This window comes from Astyanax mexicanus, chromosome 18 (genome assembly GCF_023375975.1).
Source record: "Astyanax mexicanus isolate ESR-SI-001 chromosome 18, AstMex3_surface, whole genome shotgun sequence".
NCBI lineage: Eukaryota > Metazoa > Chordata > Actinopteri > Characiformes > Acestrorhamphidae > Astyanax > Astyanax mexicanus.
In genome coordinates, this window is record NC_064425.1 from 39,890,870 (window position 1) to 39,907,751 (window position 16,882).

A 16,882-nucleotide genomic window follows, 5' to 3' on the forward strand; every position below is an offset into this window, starting at 1 on the left:
TGCCCAGTTTGTCTTTATTGTTCCGAGCTGAATGTATTCTGTGCTGGAGAATATTGGGACATGCTGTTCTGTGCCATGGTGTATGGAGCTGCTGATAATACCCAATAATAGGCCTGCAGGGTTCGTACCCTGAATTAACACACTGTTCACACTGATTCTGCTGCTGATTCTGGTTATGAATGTGTTTATTAGCAGCACCAGTAACTCAGTAACTTCAGCACTGTTTCAGCAGAGTGTACAGGGTTAAAGGACGAGTCTGCAGCTTTCTGAGGGCAGATACATTACCTCAACACATGGCAAGTCACCAATAATAGAGGCATGTGGGTGTGTGTGGATATAGGGGTGTGCTCAGAATGTGTTGAGGATAATGTGAAGCAGAGTAGGGAAATATGACAATATAGTCTGGGTGATTTAGTAAAAATATTACATCACAATGTATTAAAGGGGCACTGATTTTTAAACACTCTGATTTTAGCTGAAAGATGATCAAATTTAATGTTCATTTAATGTTAAAATTATTTAAAATGTAATGTTTATTATAAATATATAACACTTTAATATTTTAGTACTAACAAAAACTCTAGGAAGGATTGTTTATTTATTAAACAGCAACTTACTAACTCATAATAATGGTGTAACAAAAAAAATAATTAAAAAAAATCTACCACTAAGCTAAAGTGCAGCATATTTAGTGCCTGCATATAAAAAGCAATCATAAACAATTAAAAGGGAATACAGTAAGTAACAAAACAAATAATACAAGTAGAGCTGGGTAATATAGCATTATTTAATCATATTAATCTGTAATAAGCATATTAAAGGGGATCAATAGTAATAAAGAACACTGACCCAACTGTACATTTCATTACATAAATAAAAATTGTATATAAATCACTGTACTCAGCATGGAAGAGTATTTGAATAGCAGAATCTGCCACTGCTGAAGCATTTTGTCTGTGCATCAGAACACAATAAATACTGTGTGAAAATGTTTTTAAATATCATATTTTATTTTCACCATATCGCTCTGCTCTATCAGTGTGTGATTATGGCTACCAAGGGCTGTGGCTTTTATACTGTTCATATCAATAATGGAATTATGTCATATTGACAAATTATTATTTGTTTCATATTTCATATCATCATATTGCCCAACTCTATGACAGTATTTTATAATATGTAATTGGTCCTGTTTTAAGCACAAATTTCTGTAATAAGTGTGAGGGAGTATTTAAGTAAAGCTGTGTGTTGGTAAGAACCTGGTGAAACGCATCATGATACAGTGGTTACGATTCAATATATCCTGTGATGTATTACGATACTGTAAGGAGATATTGTGATTTTTATCAAAATAATCAAAAATGGATTTTCTCAGTTCCGTAGGACTTTAATTTAACATCAATTTAACATTAAACATTTTAGTCTTTTAAATTAAAAAATTAAATAAAGTTACTTACATTCACATAACCACATATTTTAATGTTGTCTAGCTTGGCATTAACTTTTCAACATGTTACCAATTATTTGTTGTTGTTTCTCCAGAACACCAAGGTGTATCTAGACCTGTTGCTGGAAGTGTGGTGAGTACATCACAGTTGCATCATATACAATACTGTGCAAACGTTTTAATATATTATAAAAAGCTGCTTAATCATTTTTTCTTAATTGTTGTTTCTTTTTTCTGTGTTTATATTCATCTGCATCTGTTCTAATGGGTTCTGCAGTTAATACAGTATAAACTCTCTCACTGCTGACAGAAATGTATTATTTTTATTATAGTACTGGGATTAGGGCTCCTAAAAGCTCTGAACTGTACTGTATCTAATACACCTGTATATCATAGACCTTGATTAAAACAGGCATCAGTGAGGTTTCACTTATTGTTTTATTACTATTATATATATATTAGGGCTGTCAGTGTTAAAGCGTTAATACACGATTTTAATTTGGAATCAGTAACACGTTATTATTTTTTATGCAATTAATTACACCACCAAGTTTGACCCAAACTTCTGCCTTGTGGTGAGAACATGATCTGGTCTCAATCCGACCCAGCTATGAAATATACTCCTTTTTAATTGAGTTAAACTGCTGTTGAAGTTAAAGATTAAAGGTGTTAAAGGTGCAGTTTAATATGCTATATTACCCACTAAATATACTGCTATGAACAAACACTGTCTCTGATGCTCCATGCTGTTTACATTTGCAGTATGTGCAGCGTTCACTGCTCACATCTGTGCTGCATGTCCTGTTATAAAAAACACTGTGTTTGAAAATGCAGTAGCACTGTTCTTACTCGTTACTCAGAAAATAAGAAATGGCTGAAATAAAGTTTTATAAGTCCAGAAATCAATATGTGGTGAAATAACCCTGATTTTTAATCACAGTTTTCATGCATCTTGGCATGCTCTCCTCCACTAGTCTTACATACTGCTTTTGGATAACTTTATGCCACTCCCCATGCAAAAATTCAAGCAATTCAGTTTGGTTTGATGGCTTGTGATCATCCATCTTCCTCTTGATTATATTCCAGATGTTTTTAATTTGGTAAAATCAAAGAAACTCCTCATTTTTAAGTGGACTCTTATTTTTTTCCCTATATATTGCATTGTATTAATAGCAGCTGTTGTCTTCTCTAGTTCATCCACTGATCTGCGCTTCAGTATGGCTCTGTGTGATAAAGAGAACCACTTCAGACAGACCCGAAGAGACAGAGTCATGCAGGGCATCAAAAAACTACTCAGCACGGAGAACCCACACTTCCTACCCAACTCAGAAAAAGAGGTGAGGTGAATATAATATTAAATATAATATATAATAAACTAGTGACACACCTTTTTCTTCTTCTATTGTTTAATGAATGATGACAGCCTACCCTTACTACCTGTAACGGATCTAAAACTGGTCCTACTGCAGATGAATGGAGACATACATGGTACTGTGTAGCTCCATATTCCACCTTGGAAAAACAAAAAGTGGCATCAACTGTGTGTTGATTTCTATTAATATATTTAGAAAGCAATTATTATCCATTAAGAAGCACAGACAAGTTTAGTACAAGACATTATTCTAATACTTTTTTGTGTTATGCAAAATATTGTTTATTATCAGTCAAAATTGCACACCCCTAATGTATTGCTCATTCTGCTGCGGGAGTCAGAATTTACTGTAAAATTGCCCACAGCTTCCATATATATTTTTTCTGCAATATATATTATGCAATATTAAACATTGCAAGACCAATGATTCATACGTGTTTTTTTCTGTGTGTCCATTTTTACTTCCTTTATGTGGTGCCATATTTTGAAGTGTTGGTATGTTTGCTGTAAATACATTTTAAGTTGTTTTGTAATTTCTTTTTTGTTAAGTGAAAAATATTTTAATCTATTAAAAAGATAAATGTGTTATTGTAATAAATGAATACGCATCTCTGGGTATATGGTATATGGTATTTCATCTGTGCTTAAAAAAACACTTACCAACCGCACATTTCTTTACAGAGAGTGTGATTAGTCCTGTTTAACTAGATGAAGTGCAGCATATTTTAATAAAAATCACTTTATTAAAAAAAATGATGCTACCGGTATTTTTTTACTGTAACACCTAACTCTGCAAACAAATTCATGCAATGGTGAAAAAAGTGTAAAAAATTATGAAAATCTGTGATAAAACATGTATGGTGTTACCCTAATTCTTTTTTTAAACATTGAATAAAAAATCTTGTAGAGGTGTAATGTACAGTATAATAGGGAAAATAGAAAAAAACAAAGTACAAGGGACTTACAGTGTAAGGAAGGGGTGTCCAAACTTTTTTTGTTGGGGGCCAGAAGGAGAAATATATTTGAAGTCACGGGCCACAGACTCTGTAATAAAACAAATAATGAAATATACCACTTTAAATAATACTTTTTCCTGATTATTTCATTTACACACCATTTTACTTGACTTACTATCTTTATCTTAGACAGTGTTGTGTAAACTAAGATTTTTCAAATTGATGTTTCATTTCATGATGTCTCTTAATATTAAACTCCTTAATTACGGCAACTTTTAGACTCTTTGGCCCGTTTTTCTGCTCTACAACTGAGCACTCTCACCGCTTTTAGACTCTTTGGCACGTTTTTCTGTGCTAAAACTGCACACTGTCTCCGCAAAAGGAGTTTGGCAACGTTTGAGGTTATTTTGGGCACATTTAGACTTAAGATGTTTCAGTGATGAATTTACAGTGAACAATAAGATTTTAATGAATTCAAAAAGTGTTAAATTAATTCAGCGTCTCTCCACTTACAACAATAAATGTGATATTTAGACACTAATTCTAGTCTTACAAAATGATAAAATCAGGATGTTGTGGTTGCAGTGCTTTGTATCATGTCTTATTCCAGCTCTCTTTGTTCTCAGGTTCCCACTATCGCCATCGTGGGGTCCGGAGGAGGTTTCCGGGCCATGGTGGGCTTCTCTGGGGTGATGAAGGCTTTGTACGAGTCTGGAGTGCTGGACTGTGCGACCTACGTGGCTGGACTGTCTGGATCTACATGGTCAGTACTGTATTTTAGTGTTTATCAGGCCTGAGGGGCCGCTTCCCTCACCCAAAACGTTTCATTTGTTTATATAGTAAATACAAAAGAATACATACAGAGTGTATTTGGAGTAACAGCATGCAGGAGGCAGAGCGTATGGGGGTGGGAGGGGGAGGGGAAAGCATAGGGGCGCTTTTTTTACAATGGACTTTGAGGAATAAAAACATTGACACAGTAATGAAAAGCATTAATAACCTCCTGTCTAAAACAATAACACACCACATACTGCTGACTCAGCATGCAGGTAGTCTCAGGCAGATATGTAAATGATTACAGGTGTGGGTTGATTAGATATTGCTTCCTCTGCTGCCCTATAAAAGGTTCTCAGAAGCAACTTTTAGCTAGTGTACATCCTGTTGAGAGATCCTTGACATCTAGACACGCCTCTGCTGTGTGCTCAAAGACATTTTTACCAGCGGACATACTTTAAGCAATGTTTCAGTCAGATTGCATCACTTCCTTGCCCTGCAGGGTCACACGATTTATCACCAATGAATCATTTATTCGAGCAGATGGGCTGTCAGCTTTAAAAAAAAAATGTACGAGTGTAGAGCTACAGGATCTACAGGCCCAGCTGCAGCAACATCTGTTTATAAATGTGCTGCAGGATGTCATACAGAACCTGTATACTTCCATACTCAACCATACCTTATCTTATATCCAGACTAGAGGCTCCAGCAGGGTACTAGAGCCTCCATTCAATTACAATACAGTTTTCCCTCTAATATTGTAATTACTTACATATATCAGCATTATATTCACACAGATAATAAGTTTTATTACATTTCAAAGGCCCTATCGCAGAGGTCACTAATATAATTAATATAATACATTTTGACAGTGTTCATTTAAAGCGGCGAAACTTTTCTTGTTTTCACGGTTTGTGCAGATGCCCAGATCTGTGCAGATGCGGGAGGGTGGAGCCACACAGGCAAAGCAGGCAGTGAGAAGCTGCAGTCGGAGAATAAAGCCAGAACGACTAATTCAGATTAATCTCTGCTCACCAGAAAGAGATTAAAATACTACATAAAAAAAATATATTAACAGTAATAATATTAAATAAAATAAAACTACTGTTTTTACAAAGCAGATATTCTGGCCAAGTTCAGCAACGTTTCTTTATATATTGTACGATTTGTCATTCATGTAATTATCATGACAGGCAGGCCTAAATCTAATATAAATAAAATCAAATAGAATAAATATAGCATTTTAAAATTAAAAAATGACATACAGATTGACATTAATAGACTCGATAAATTATTTTATAAATTATTGAGGGTGTTTCCATTTATTGTATGATAAGTTGATAATGTAATTACTGTGACAGGCCTGTTTAAAACAATACATGTTGTTGAAATGTGTTTTGTCTTTCAGTTGTTGAAGACATAAACCACTGACAACTACTATAGGCTTCTTCAGTACACAGGATATAACACTGAATCATAACACTAGTTAAAAATGACAACGATCCGGACCTTGGCCTGACGAAATTATCTCTAGATGGACCGCACTGACCGTACTAAAATGACTTAAGTGTAGTTTTCAAAACAGGAATTAAGCTTAGTCTTTACTCAGCATTTTGACAGGAGATGTCCCTTTGAAATTTAAATGTATCCCACAACTAGGCTTAAAAAGGCCACTGATATTTTATTTCCGTAAACTGCCCCAGCAAGTTAGAGTGTGGCTCTGGGCCAGAAATAAAAGCGTGAGAAGACACACTCTGTGGTGGAAGTCGATGAATGTGGTGTTATCAGTGTTATTACTGAACATATCCCAGCCGCTCACTTCCTCTTTCTCAGCAGAGTGTTAAATTGCGGTATAATGATGTGGCGTAATGCTCTGTTAGGGCATTCTAAAGCAATACTGACAGTGCTGTTGTGTATATATATATATATAGAAAAAACTATTTTTATTAATATTTGGCCAATTGGTGAATATTCTACCATGTGACAACCTACTGAAGTGGTACAAGTCCACAAGTCCCAACTCAACTGTTGCTGGTAAAAACTCAATTTTAGATATTTGTAGTACAATCTTTTAAAGTTATACATTTCTGCTAATTTTAGATACCATCTTTAAAGCTTTTACTAGTAATAATATATTTACAAAATTCCTTAATATCCAAAATATCCTTAGCGTACGTTTGGCTAGTCTTATCCCAACCGATAAACTAGCTGTTTAACCAGCTCTTGAGCAGTATTGTCTATGTTGCATTAGATCAGGGTAGGCCAAGCATGTAGACTAGCTTGGCAATGCTTTATGTTACTGGTCATAGTGGTTGTTTAGCTTGGTTGGTCATGTTTATCTTGCTTGTAGAACAGCTAAACCATCTAGCAGAGCTTTTGTTAGTAAGTTTGTATTTGAAATGTGTGGTACATCACAGAAATCTGTGTGGGTTGTGGCCTCCAAACCTTCCCACTGCCATTCCCCCAGTCCTATTTCCACACCCTGGGTTGTCAGGTATAGACAACAGCATGCAAACAGTTAGCTGCAGCCATGGACATGGGCAAGCTGGCTATTTTTCTGCTGAACAGGTAATCACTGAGCTTCAGTAAGGTTGCTTACCGTAGCTAGGTAATTTACCACTACTAGTGGAACAGAGATGGGAATTTTGGACACTGAAACAAATAAATTCTCTGATCAGCTACAGAGTAAGACTCTTAATCACTTTCCACTGTGTTTCAATTTGGTAAAGTGAGCTTTGTGTCTGGGAGAGAAGTGGTTGGGAAAACATAAAACTGTAACCAATGTTTGGAAACTGCACTCATTGTATCTATTTTTACACACTTGCTCACATTTATTACTAGTTGCTCCTTTAAGCTTTCACAGGTACAAATTGAGACATGACTTAACATGTGTGGTATTTGAAGAACAGGGTGAAAGGAGAATTATAATGAAGTATACAGAGAAACAGATACAGGAGTGCAGTTTGTAATTATAGAACTACAAATGAAACACTGTATATAGTTACAGGGGTTGGAGAATGAAACTGACACATCTGTCATTTTAGTGTGGGAGCTTTGTTTCATGGCTAAATTGGAGCAGCCTGGTGGCCAATCTTCATTACTTGCACGTTGCACCAGTAAGAGCAGAGTGTGAAGGTTCAATTAGCAGGGTAGGAGCACAGTTTTGCTCCAAATATTGCAATGCACACAACATTATGGGTGACATACCGGAGTTCAAAAGAGGACAAATTGTTGGTGCACGTCTTGCTGGCGCATCTCTGACCAAGACAGCAAGTCTTTGTGATGTATCAAGAGCCACGGTATCCAGGGTAATGTCAGCATACCATCAAGAAGTACCGACCACATCCAACAGGATTAACTGTGGATGCAAGAGGAAGCTGACTGAAAGGGATGTTTGGGTGTTAACACGGATTGCATCCAAAAAACATACACCAGAACATACACCTGTTTCCATCAGAACATCAGGGACAGTAAATTATTGTGGTCTAAAACCAGATGTTTCAGTTTCATTGTCCAACCCCTGTAGATTTTATTAAATGGTACTGTATTTTTGACCAGTCTTGGCTGTGTTTTCAGGTACATGTCCTCTCTGTACTCACACCCAGAGTTCCCGGCTAAAGGCCCCAAAGAGATAAACGAGGAGCTGATGAAGTGTGTGAGCAGCAGTCCGCTGAGACTCCTGCTCCCCCTGCACATTAAACGCTACATCAAAGCTCTGTGGAAGAAGAAAGCAGGAGGACAGCCCGTCACCTTCACCGACATCTTCGGCATGCTGATCGGAGAGACGCTCATACCGAGGGTGAGACATGTTCACACATATACATACACTATGGGCCCTATCTTACACATCTGCGTAAGGGGTGTCGCATTGCTCATTGCCATTTTACACCCTGCCAACAGTTTATTTTCACGCCATGTGCATGCATTGTTTAAATAGCAAGGGTGCTTACTAATATATATCTACACTGATGGGCGTAGTGGTCTGGAAGTGAGGTGTGTTCAGGTACATTTCTGGCGTATTACTTTCTTGGCAACAGAAAACACAGTTGCACCACTGACTGAATACAACCTTGAAGACCTTGAAGTCATTAGTCAGATGTTAATTGCTATCTTGGCAACAAAACCAACTTTTACATTAACAATAAACTGAGTACTAAATTAAATAACATTGCCTGAACAAGCTGGTCAGTTTCCTCTGCTGAGAAATGCAGAAGCGCCGCACCATAAAAATACCAATCTGCCAAAATTAAGGGAATGACAAGTGACATGCTGATTGGTTTATTTCATGTTACGTCTAAAACACACCCATGATTAATTAACAGAATTTGTACATGCCTTACGCACGTTTCAATCCGTGCAAGGCGTACTTTTCCTGTTGTTATGATAGCAAAGACACACTGACATGCCCTAAATCAAGATGTATGGATGCATGGTGGACGCCTTACTATAAATTGATAAAATAGGGCCCCATGTGTCCAAATATTTGAGGACACCCCTTTTAATGAATTTATTCAGCTACCTAAAGTTGCACTCATTACTGACACAATGTTGTCCTCGGCTTTTCTAGTCTCTGTATAGAAGTATTGCCATCAGATTAGGAATCATAAACTTATTAGCACCATGCCCAATGACAGGCGTAGACTAGAGGGGTATAAATCACCCAGTATTGAGCTGTGCAGCAGTGTAACTCCGTTCTCTGGAATGATGAAGCTCCATCCAATACTTTTTACAGGAGGATATAAAATATGGCTTCAGAATATTGGAAAAAAAAACATTACAATTGACATTGAATTTTTGTTTTAACATTTTTTTACCAGAAGTCAGTGGTCCAACATATAATATTAATAATGCATATTTTTGTATCCAATAGTGGAGTAAAATACTAGTGCATCTTAGAAAATGTAAATATCATTGAAAAAATCCTTTATTTCAGTAATTCAAAATGTAAAACTCATATTACTGTATATAGATGTATTATACACAGAGTGATCTATTTTAAGTGTTTATTTCTTTTATTGTTGATGATTTTGACTTACAGCCTGTGCAACTCGAAGGTTTGAATATTATATAGGATCAATTGGTACTTTTGGCAGTGTGGGCAGTGTGCCAAGTCCTGCTGGAAAATGAAATCTGCATCTCCATAAAAGTTGTCAGTAGCAGAGGGAAGCATGAAGTGCTGTAAGATTTTGTGGGAAAACAAAACTGCACTGACTTTAGACTTGATAATAAAACACAGTGGATCAACACCAGCAGATGACATGTCTCTCCAAACCATCACTGATTGGTGGAAACTTCACACTAGACCTCAAGCAGTTTGGACTGTGTGTCTCTCCACTCTTCCTCCAGACTCTGCTCCCTTGATTTACAAATAAAATGTAAAATTTACTGATGATCAGTGATGGTTTGGAGAGACATGTCATCTGCTGGTGTTGATCCACTGTGTTTTATTATCAAGTCTAAAGTCAGTGCAGTGTTTCAGTGTTTTCCCACAAAATCTTACAGCACTTCATGCTTCCCTCTGCTACTGACAACTTTTTTGGAGATGCGGATTTCATCTAACATTTACACAGTATTCTTAAATCTTTGATTAACTTTGATATATCAGTGTTTTCTTACACCCATAATGCACTCATTGTGATATCAACAAAACAATATACTGTGCAGCTCTAATCCACGAGCTGCAGGTCTGTGGAGTGTGCTCATGTTGCTCTTTACGCCATCAGTCTATAAAAGATGCACAGTATGCAAATAGTTTGGCACTGGTACCTGGATACCATTTGTGTGAATATGAGGATATCATTTAAAACCAGTTGAACTTTGTATTCTGCTGCTTTTACATGCACACTGCTTTCTTTCAGTTTCGATGGACATATTTTTAAAAACAACAGCAGTTTTAAGCACATTATTGACATTAATATTTCTTTTTCATTTAAAAAGTATCATTCTGTGGTGCGTTTCCTGAAAGCCATGAATCTTAGCCAACTCATGCATGACATGAGAAAAAAACAAGCAAGTTCTGCAAGTGTTTCCCAAAGAGCGTTGCAAAGTGAAACTTAATGAATGAGTTTAAAGAAAGTCTTTGTTGAGTTCTTCCCCCCAAAACACCAAAAACATTTTCTCAACACTGCCCAATATTATATACAGTATATATTCAATATTTATTAACTGTTACGCCCCAAAAAAAACATAGAAATGTGCTGGAATGTCAATATACATATTCTGTAATTCAAGTAAGTAGAGTTTTTTTTTTTTTAGAATCAATGCACTCTGATTATCTGCTTTTTACTCTTACTTCTTCTTCATCAACCCCCTAACTTTTCAGCATTTTTCTAATGTGCTGAGAGGGTGTAGACTCACTGGATTCGAGGGAGGAACTTATCATTATATCAGTGACATAAAATAGTCAACCCAAAATGACAATTAATACATTAATCGCAGTTATTACTTGAACAGCATCCTGTCTATTTAAAAACAGCTATAATTAAATCATAAATCGTGTAGCGAACAGACTGTAATTATTAGAGAAGCAGCATTGCACTAATAAATCTAATCATACTGTAAATTATAGCTCAGTCTGGAATCATTCAGAACAGGATTTATAGGCTTCCTGCAGTTTAGGGAAGAGTTATGAGGAGGGTGGAGGGGAGAGTCCGGGATCATTTTTGTCGCTTCTGCTGTCAGCAGTACTGTAAATTATGATCTGCCGTGTCTCTTTCTGCTGTGTGTGTTATTGTGGAGAGGTTGTAGCTGGTTAAGCTGGCCATGAGAGAGGGAACTTCAGGTCACAGGGAGTTGTTTTTCTTTATCTACTCGCTGTGTTTACTTTTCCTGCTCTAATGTGTTCACACTTTTTCAGTAATTTGTACAAAGTTGAAGCCTTCTTATTATTAGGCAGATTCTTATTTAAATGTTATGTTCCACCTTGGCCTGTTACAATAACTGTATTTGTTTAGACGATATACTGCCTCAACTATGACTGTACTAAATTATATTATTTTGTCGTATTAATACAATTTTGTGCCAGTGATATAATGATAAAAAACATAGCATAATATGATTAACAGTCATGGTTTTGTTCGGTTTTGTTTCTTTTTTGGCCCATCTCTGTGTCACTGCTCAGTTCAACATATGGCTCTGTTTTTGTTTCTGCTTTGTCTCTGCCCTAGTCCCACCTATTGATTTATTTCCCCCCCTGTGTCTCATTTATTATCCAGCCCTCTTGTTTTCCTTCCCCAGGTGTTCCTTGTCTGTCTCTATTTGTCAGACAGTCAGTCAGTCAGTCACTCAGTCAGTCTCTCAATCACTCAGTCAGTCACTCATGTAGGTCAGCTACTTAGTCAGTAAGTCTGTCTCTCAGTCAGTCAATTAGTCACTTAATCTGTCAGTTACTCCGTCAGTCTTTCAGTCACTTAGTCAGCCAGTTATTCAGTCAGTCAGTAAGTCACTCAGTCAGTCATTCAGTCAGTCAGTCTGTCAGTCACTTAGTTAGCCAGTCGTTCAGTCAGTCAGTAAGTCAGTCTCTTAGTCAGTCAGTCACTCACACTGTCAATCTGTAAGTCACTTGGTCAGTCAGTCTGTCAGTTACTCAGACAGTCAGTCTTTCAGTCAGTCACTCAGTCAGTCTGTCAGTCTCTTAGTCAGTCAGTATGTCAGGTAATCAGTCAGTCAGTCTTTCAGTCACTCAATCAGTTAGTCTCTCAGTCAATCAGTAAGTCACTCAGTGAGTCAGTTACTCAGTCATTCAGTCAGTTACTCAGTCAGTTACTCACTCTGTCAATCTGTCAGTCTCTTGGTCAGTCAGTCAGTCTGTCAGTTACTCAGACAATCAGTCTCTCAGTCAGTTATTCAATCTGTCAGTCACCTAGTCAGTCAGTCAGTTTGTCAGTTACTCAGTCAGTCAGTCTCTCAGTCACTCACTCAGTCAGTCAATCTGTGAGTTAGTCAGTCAGTTACTCAGTCAGTCAATCAGTTCTTTACAGATGTGCTGATATTCAGTATGTAAAGTGTATGAGTGAATGAGTCAGTTGGTCAGTGAGTGAGTGAGTGAGCGAGTCAGTCAATGAGTCAGTGAGTGAGTGTGTGAGTCAGCAGGTGGGTCAGTCATTCAGTCATTCATTCTGTATGTGAAGTTTTGCATTTTGTGTTTAGCCTCCAAGCAATCAGACAGTGGATCAGTCATTCAGTCTAAAACCAGTCTTCATCGTTTCTGTATTGCAAAGCAAAATATTGTGATACATTGATATATTGATATTGCTTTACACCCCTATGATAAATGATAAATTAATAGAGATTATTCACAGTCCATATAATAGAGCAGGATACAAGTATAGTGTCTGTATTGTGGGACTGTTCTACATTAGGACATCTCTCTGTTGCATGCTTTAGCTTTAGCTTTGGTTGAGAAATGGCTCTGCAGTGCTGCTGAAGCTAAAACACAGTTTTATAGTTAAGTTGTTTGAGCGTGGAAGGCGTAGCGGGAGTTGGTTTCACACATGATTTTGGTCACAGTGTCAAAAAAAACAGCGGACGGTCACATAGCAGCTAAATGCACAAATTTTACACCCCCAGCTCTACAGGAAAGGCGGCTTTCACTAATACAGTCATAACAGTACAGCTGCAGATTAGAATCAGTCTCTGAACACACACCCACTAGTGAGCAAACGAAGTGGACAAAAGTATTGTGACACTCTTATTCATAGTTTCTTCTAAAAATCAAGGGTATTAAAAAGAGCTTATCCTTTATTGCTTTTGTTGGAGTAACTGTCTCTACTGTAAATAGAAGACTTTCTACTATAGTATGGACTATGGACATGGCTGTGAGGATTTTATTGCATTGAGTGACAAGATATGCATTAGTTCTGCTCTGAAAATACAGTATTTTTGGAATATAGTGTGTATATATACAGTGGTTGGACAATGAAACTGAAACACCTGGTTTTAGACCACAATAATTTATTGTGGTGACGGACAGATCTGGTGGAAACAGGAGAGTTGAGGTGCACACTGAATTCTGCCGTGATTTGATCAGCAGTGGTTTTATGTTTTTTGCATACAATCCTAGTTAGTACCCGAAAATCCCTTTTAGACAGCTTCCTCTTACAGCGTCCACAGTTAATCCTGTTGGATGTGGTTGGTCCTTCTTGGTGGTGTGCTGACTTTACCATGGATACCGTGGCTCTTGATACATCACAAAGACTTTCTGTCTTGGTCACAGATGCGCCAGCAAGACGTGCACCAACAATTTGTTCTCTTTTGAACTCTGGTATGTCACCCGTAATGTTGTGTGCATTGCAATATTTACCCTGCTAATTGAACCTTCACACTCTGCTCTTATTGGTTCAAAGGGCAATTAATGAAGATTGGCCACCAGGCTGCTCTAATTTAGCCATGAATCCTCCCACACTAAAATGATAGGTGTTTCAGTTTCATTGTCCAACCCCTGTAGTATGTGGTCTCTGCTATACAGGCATGTTACCTATGATCAGGGTTTGTACGGTCATGAAAAATCTGGTAAATTTCATCATGGAATATGAAAAAAACAATTTCCAGGCCTTGATAAGTTTTGAAAAAAAAAAAACTGGGAGTTCTCGTAGCGCTCAACCCAGTGTACTTCTAAGACTAAAGACCTGCCTTTCAACTAAAAAAGCCAATCTGCTTACTACATACACTTTGAGTGAAGGAGAGTTGGCATGCTAATAGGGAAGCCCCTCCTCGATGTGGAGATCTGAGCAGGTGCGGTAGCCAGAACAAGCCGAAAAACCTGTTTTTTATGCTTTATGGATCCAAACACTACAAACTGTTCATTAAATCTTAGATTTAGAATAACCCTTTAACTTTGACAGCACAATTATTTGTAAAGCAGTACTGCTGATCATTTTTTATTTGTGAAGATGGGGGTGGGGGGGGTTGTACAGTGTATAAGTAAGAACCCCTGGCTGGTTAAATCTCTGCAGAAAAGTTTTTTGTTCGAAGGTAAATTGCTCATTCTGGTATTTTGACAAAAACAGATGTGAACTCATAAAACAACGTGCAGCGAGGGCCGTGTCTTCTGTGTGTTTAATTAGAGTTAGAAAAACATTCTGCATTCCTGTACTTAACCCCCCCACAGGCAGAGGTTAGCAGATATATGTGTTTAAGGCCCTATCTCTCAGCACTGCTGGCCCACACTGTTAATGTTTCCTGCCATTTAACGCCCTGGCACAACATGAAGTGCCCTTATCACTGCTTTCCACCAGAGGAAACCCCGTATCTCCAGGAGAAGGCGCAATGAGCTCTGCTCTGACGTGTTCAGTAGGAAACATCAATGTGTTTTGAGTGTTTGAGTGTTTTTTAAAGCCATAAATTAAACCGAAGTCATGGAGTGGAATGCTGGTTCTCTAAAATGAGGAGTTTTAAAAACTGGAGACGTAGATGAAACTGCTTTGTCTTTGTGTGTGTGTGTGTGTGTGTGTGTGTGTGAGATGCTTTTGAAATCCAAGGTATTACAGTGGTGATTTAGAATGTTCTATATTTCTGTATAAATATGACCTAAAACATTATCAGAAGTTATACAAGTAAATAAAAATAACCCAGATGAACAAATGAGACAAAATTATTATACTTGATCATTTATTTATTGTGGGAATATGATCCATTATTATATATTTGTAAGTGGCAAAAGTATGTGAACCTCTAGGAATAGCAGTTAGCTTGAAGATGTATAGAGTCAGATGTTTTCAATCAGTGGGATGATAATCAGGTATGAGTGGACCCGGCCTGTTTATTTAAAGAAGAGTGATCTATCAGAGTCTGCTCTTTACAACACATGTTTGTGGAAGTGCATCATGGCATAAAAAAAGCGATTTCTAAAGAGCTCAGAGAAAAAGTTGTTGATGCTCATTAGGCTGGAAAAGGTTACAAAACCATCTCTAAAGAGTTTGGAACCCACCAATACAGAGTCAGACAGATTATCGTGTACAAATGGAGGAAATTCGAGACCACTCCCAAGGAGTGGTCAACCAACAAAGATCACTCCAAGAGCAAGACATGTAATAGTTGCAGAGGTCACAAAGGACCCCAGGGTAACTTCTAAGCAACTGAAGGCCTCTCTTATATTGGTTCATGTGAATGTTCATGAGTCCAACGTGAGGGGAATACTGAACAGCAATGGTGCGCATGGCAGGGTCACAAAGAGAAAGCCATTGCCCTTCAAAAATAACATTGCTGCTCATCTGCAGTTTGCTATAAAAAATCATATGGACAAGCCAGAAAACTAATGGAAGATAGTTTTGTGGACAGATGAGGCCAAAATAGCGTTATGTTTAGAGAAAGGAGAATACTGACTTCCAGCATAAAAACCTTATCCTATCCGTGAAGCATGGTGGTGGTATCATGGTTTGGGGCTAATTCTCTGCATCTGGTCTGGACGGCTTGCCTTCATTGATGGAACAATGACTTCTGAACTATATCAAATAATTCTAAAGGAAAATGTCAGGACTTCTTTCCATGAACTGCATCTTAAGAAAAGGTGGGTCATGCACCAAGACAATCACCCTAAACACAAGTCATTCTACCAAAGAATGCTTCAAGAAGAATAAAGTTAATGTACTGTAATTGGGCCAAATCAAAGTCCTGACCCTAATCCAATGGAAATGTTGTAAAAGGGCCTGAGCAGTTAATGTGATGAAACCCACCAACATCTCAGAGCTGAAGCTGTTCTATACGGAGGAATGGGCTAAAATATAAAGTTGGAGTATATACAGTATATTTAATATTTAGTCAATTTTCTGTACATTTAAGTGTTTGCATCTGTGTGTATTTGACAGCGGATGGACACAACGTTGAGCTCCATGCAGACGAAGATCAATGTGGGTCAGTGCCCCCTGCCTCTGTTCACCTGCCTGCACGTTAAACCCAGAGTGTCTGAGCTCATGTTTGCCGGTGAGATTAACAAAAGCACTCTTACACAAACAAATACACTCTTTAATATAAAATGTACTGAAGCAGAATGATTATGTTACTGTACTGTAATGGTGGTGTGGTGCAGTGGATAACCCCACTACCTGCCAGCGAAACACCACATCATGCCCCAGCATGGGTGACTATGATGCTGTGCTACAACAATAAGAGTTATTGGGCAAACTCCTTACACTACATTGGCAGATAAATTTGGTCATGTATATGTGCAGCAAACATTCAATTATGTTATATATCCCCTAGGAATTTCATCTAAATTCAATTATGTTACTATGGCTGCTTATTTAAATGTACAGCTAAAAAAATAATCCTGGACAGCTAAAGATAATCCTGGAGAGCTAAAGCTAAAACTAAAAATGGAGAGCTAAAGCTAAAACT

At 37.6% G+C, this 16,882-nt stretch overlaps 1 protein-coding gene across 1 annotated transcript in view; it reads left to right on the top strand.

The window, feature by feature from the left end:
* The window catches only part of pla2g4aa (phospholipase A2, group IVAa (cytosolic, calcium-dependent)), a 52,010-nt gene that overhangs the window by 6,841 nt on the left and 28,287 nt on the right, over positions 1 to 16,882 (top strand). The window contains exons 6-10 of the mRNA XM_022673448.2: positions 1,543 to 1,580; positions 2,640 to 2,784; positions 4,402 to 4,538; positions 8,126 to 8,348; positions 16,354 to 16,468. Coding sequence (XP_022529169.2) covers positions 1,543 to 1,580; positions 2,640 to 2,784; positions 4,402 to 4,538; positions 8,126 to 8,348; positions 16,354 to 16,468 — 658 coding nt within the window. The remainder of the gene's footprint in view (positions 1 to 1,542; positions 1,581 to 2,639; positions 2,785 to 4,401; positions 4,539 to 8,125; positions 8,349 to 16,353; positions 16,469 to 16,882) is intronic.